The 2,406-nt window shown below is 41.5% G+C and overlaps 1 protein-coding gene across 1 annotated transcript; it reads right to left on the bottom strand.

The window, feature by feature from the left end:
* Window positions 1-499: 499 nt before the first annotated feature.
* LOC139846731 (uncharacterized) lies at window positions 500-2,188 on the bottom strand. The gene has a single exon (XM_071836216.1). The coding sequence runs from the start codon at window positions 2,186-2,188 to the stop codon at window positions 500-502; it is 1,689 nt and encodes a 562-aa protein (XP_071692317.1).
* Between the last annotated feature and the right edge of the window lie 218 nt (window positions 2,189-2,406).

The raw sequence follows: 2,406 nt of genomic DNA, 5'->3' as shown, positions 1-2,406 counted from the left end.
GACAAAAATTGGATTGCAGGTGCATTATACTTATTTTATACTTAATATACAACGTACAAGCAATAAAGCATCAAGTCCAACAATAAAAAACACTGGGACCCGCAATTCCTATAACTCTTCCGTTAAATCTATGGTGAAAGCGGGTAACTAACGCGGGTAACTAAGTGGGGCCTATGGTTAGTTACGGGTAATGAGCGGGTAATGGGCGGGTAACTAACCATAGGGGGTGGTCTTAACGATCTCATGTTTTGTCAACTATTATAGTATTTTAAAATATGTATACAAGGGTTATCAACTGTTACTATCAGATTCAAATGCCTCGAGTAAAACTGAGAAAAAAATGTTGAATATAATCCTTAAATCCTAATTGTGAAACAAATGAGTTTGAGCCTGAGAAATATTATTCATTGATGATTTTGCAATAAAAATAAATCATGAACACAGTTCACTTATGATACTTGATTAAACGATGACAAAATTTTCTATCTACAATTCATCACTAATCAAACACCACCAGTTTCTCGTACTCCTTGCCGGAAATGGCAATTTCCATTACACCCTTAGGCGTCAAATTCTCTATATCACCTTCCATGAATATCTTCAACGCGTTCTTCGAAAACCCGCTAACGAGTGCCACCCCTTTTTCTTTACTAGCCACCTGAGTCGCACGTGAATCCCGCAGATTCCAAAACACAATCTCGGGCACCGAGTCTCCATACCCTTTCTCCGTAAACTTCCTCTTTATCACTTCATAATCCGTCTCCCAAGGATTCAATGAAGCTCGATCGAATTCCATGCCACTAAACACAAACACCCTCTTTATCATATCCTTTTCACTCAGTTTCGCTTTAATTGCCACTTCAAGAATCAAATCAAACACCTTTTGAAAATCAGTATTTGCTCCCCATTCCGTCTCTCTCACAAATTCGATCTTCGATTTCAAATCATCTCCTTTGACCATTTGCATCATCGGGCTTTCACTAAACGTAATCACCTTCCCTTTCCATGGCTCTTCGCTTAATTCCGAAACAAGTACTCCTAAAGCCACACAAACCTCCATTGGAACACCACTCATGCTACCTGAAACATCACAAACAGCTAAGCAATTATTTAACTTCCCTTTCTTTAACATATCATCTACCATTCGCTTCCATTGAAGTTCCGCCACCTCACCACCCTCTCCGTCTTCTAAACTCGCTATGATTTTGTGCGGAAGCAACGCACCAGCAGCAATTTTAGTCTCACCCGAATGCACATTTTTTAAATACTCTTCAAATCTTTCTTTATCATGCTTCAAAAACTTCTCTTTGAAGAATTTAATGGCGACCGAAGCTACTCTGTTATAAGGGATCGATCCCCAATCGTTTTGCCCAATGTAAACTTCCGGCAACTCCAACACTTTTCGAAGGGGTACCAACACTTGTTTTCCTAGCCGGGCACGAACACGATACGCGTAATGCGCTTCCTCTACTCCATTGTATTCAGCGTATTCTTCACGCGGGAAGACTTTTCTTGCAATAGCTTCGCATAGTAAAGTCGATTTATCGAACGATGAATTAACCGACGGGCACCATTTTGCAGCAAGACTTATTTTCGTCGACTTCCCGTCTTCCAAGAGCTTCATATCAGCCCGCAATAGCTCGGCGAATAGATCCGAAACACGATCGTGTAAGAATCTGTAATCCGGGTCACTATTAAACCGTTCAATTGCTTTTTTAGCCATCGTGATCCTCTTCTCCTTATAACTTTGTCCTCGGCCGATCAATCGTCGTCTTGATCGTTTTTGAGATTCCTCTTGCCCCTTTTCTCTAGATCGTTTTTTATGTTCCTCTTTCGCCTTTTCTCTTACGTCTTCGCCTTCAAGAAGTCGATAGAGTAGCTCCGGTAAGTCTTTAAGGTACCCGAAATCGGCCATGGAAGGCAGATTACAAGCTAGGGTTTTAGGGTGGTTTTTATGAAGCCATAAAGCAGATGTGTAATACCCTTCTTTATCCGATTTCCCCGTGCCACGTACCCCACGTAGATTGCAAATTAATTTAAGTGTTTTCAAAGAATCATGTTGCCATGATTCGACCAGTCGACGGGTGATAGTTTCGGTCGGAGAATCGGGGACAACGTGGAAGAAGAAATCGACACATGGGTTGCCGGTTGAGGGATATGTTGCTGAGTTGTTTTCGGTGTAACCCATCGGCGGTGGTGATGATGGATTACTATCGGAGTTGTAGATCTTGTCAATGTCTAAATTGGAGAGCAAGACATCTAAGTTTGGGTGTGAGACGGTGGGTTTTTGGACGGATTGGTGTATCTCTGGTGGTCCGACGAGGGATGTGATTCCAGGTGCCATTTGTGGTTGATTTGGGATGTTGAATTCGCTTGTGGTTTTTGGTTTTTAAAAGAATAAATAAA

Source organism: Rutidosis leptorrhynchoides, chromosome 5, assembly GCF_046630445.1.
Source record: "Rutidosis leptorrhynchoides isolate AG116_Rl617_1_P2 chromosome 5, CSIRO_AGI_Rlap_v1, whole genome shotgun sequence".
In the NCBI taxonomy this organism is placed as follows: Eukaryota; Viridiplantae; Streptophyta; class Magnoliopsida; order Asterales; family Asteraceae; genus Rutidosis; species Rutidosis leptorrhynchoides.
The sequence above is the reverse complement of the archived record's forward strand: the minus strand, read 5'-3'. Positions and strand labels throughout refer to the sequence as shown.

Coding starts and splice junctions, on each gene's coding strand:
- LOC139846731 (XM_071836216.1), bottom strand. CDS start 2,188: ATGGGTTACACCGAAAACAACTCAGCAACATATCCCTCAACCGGCAAC.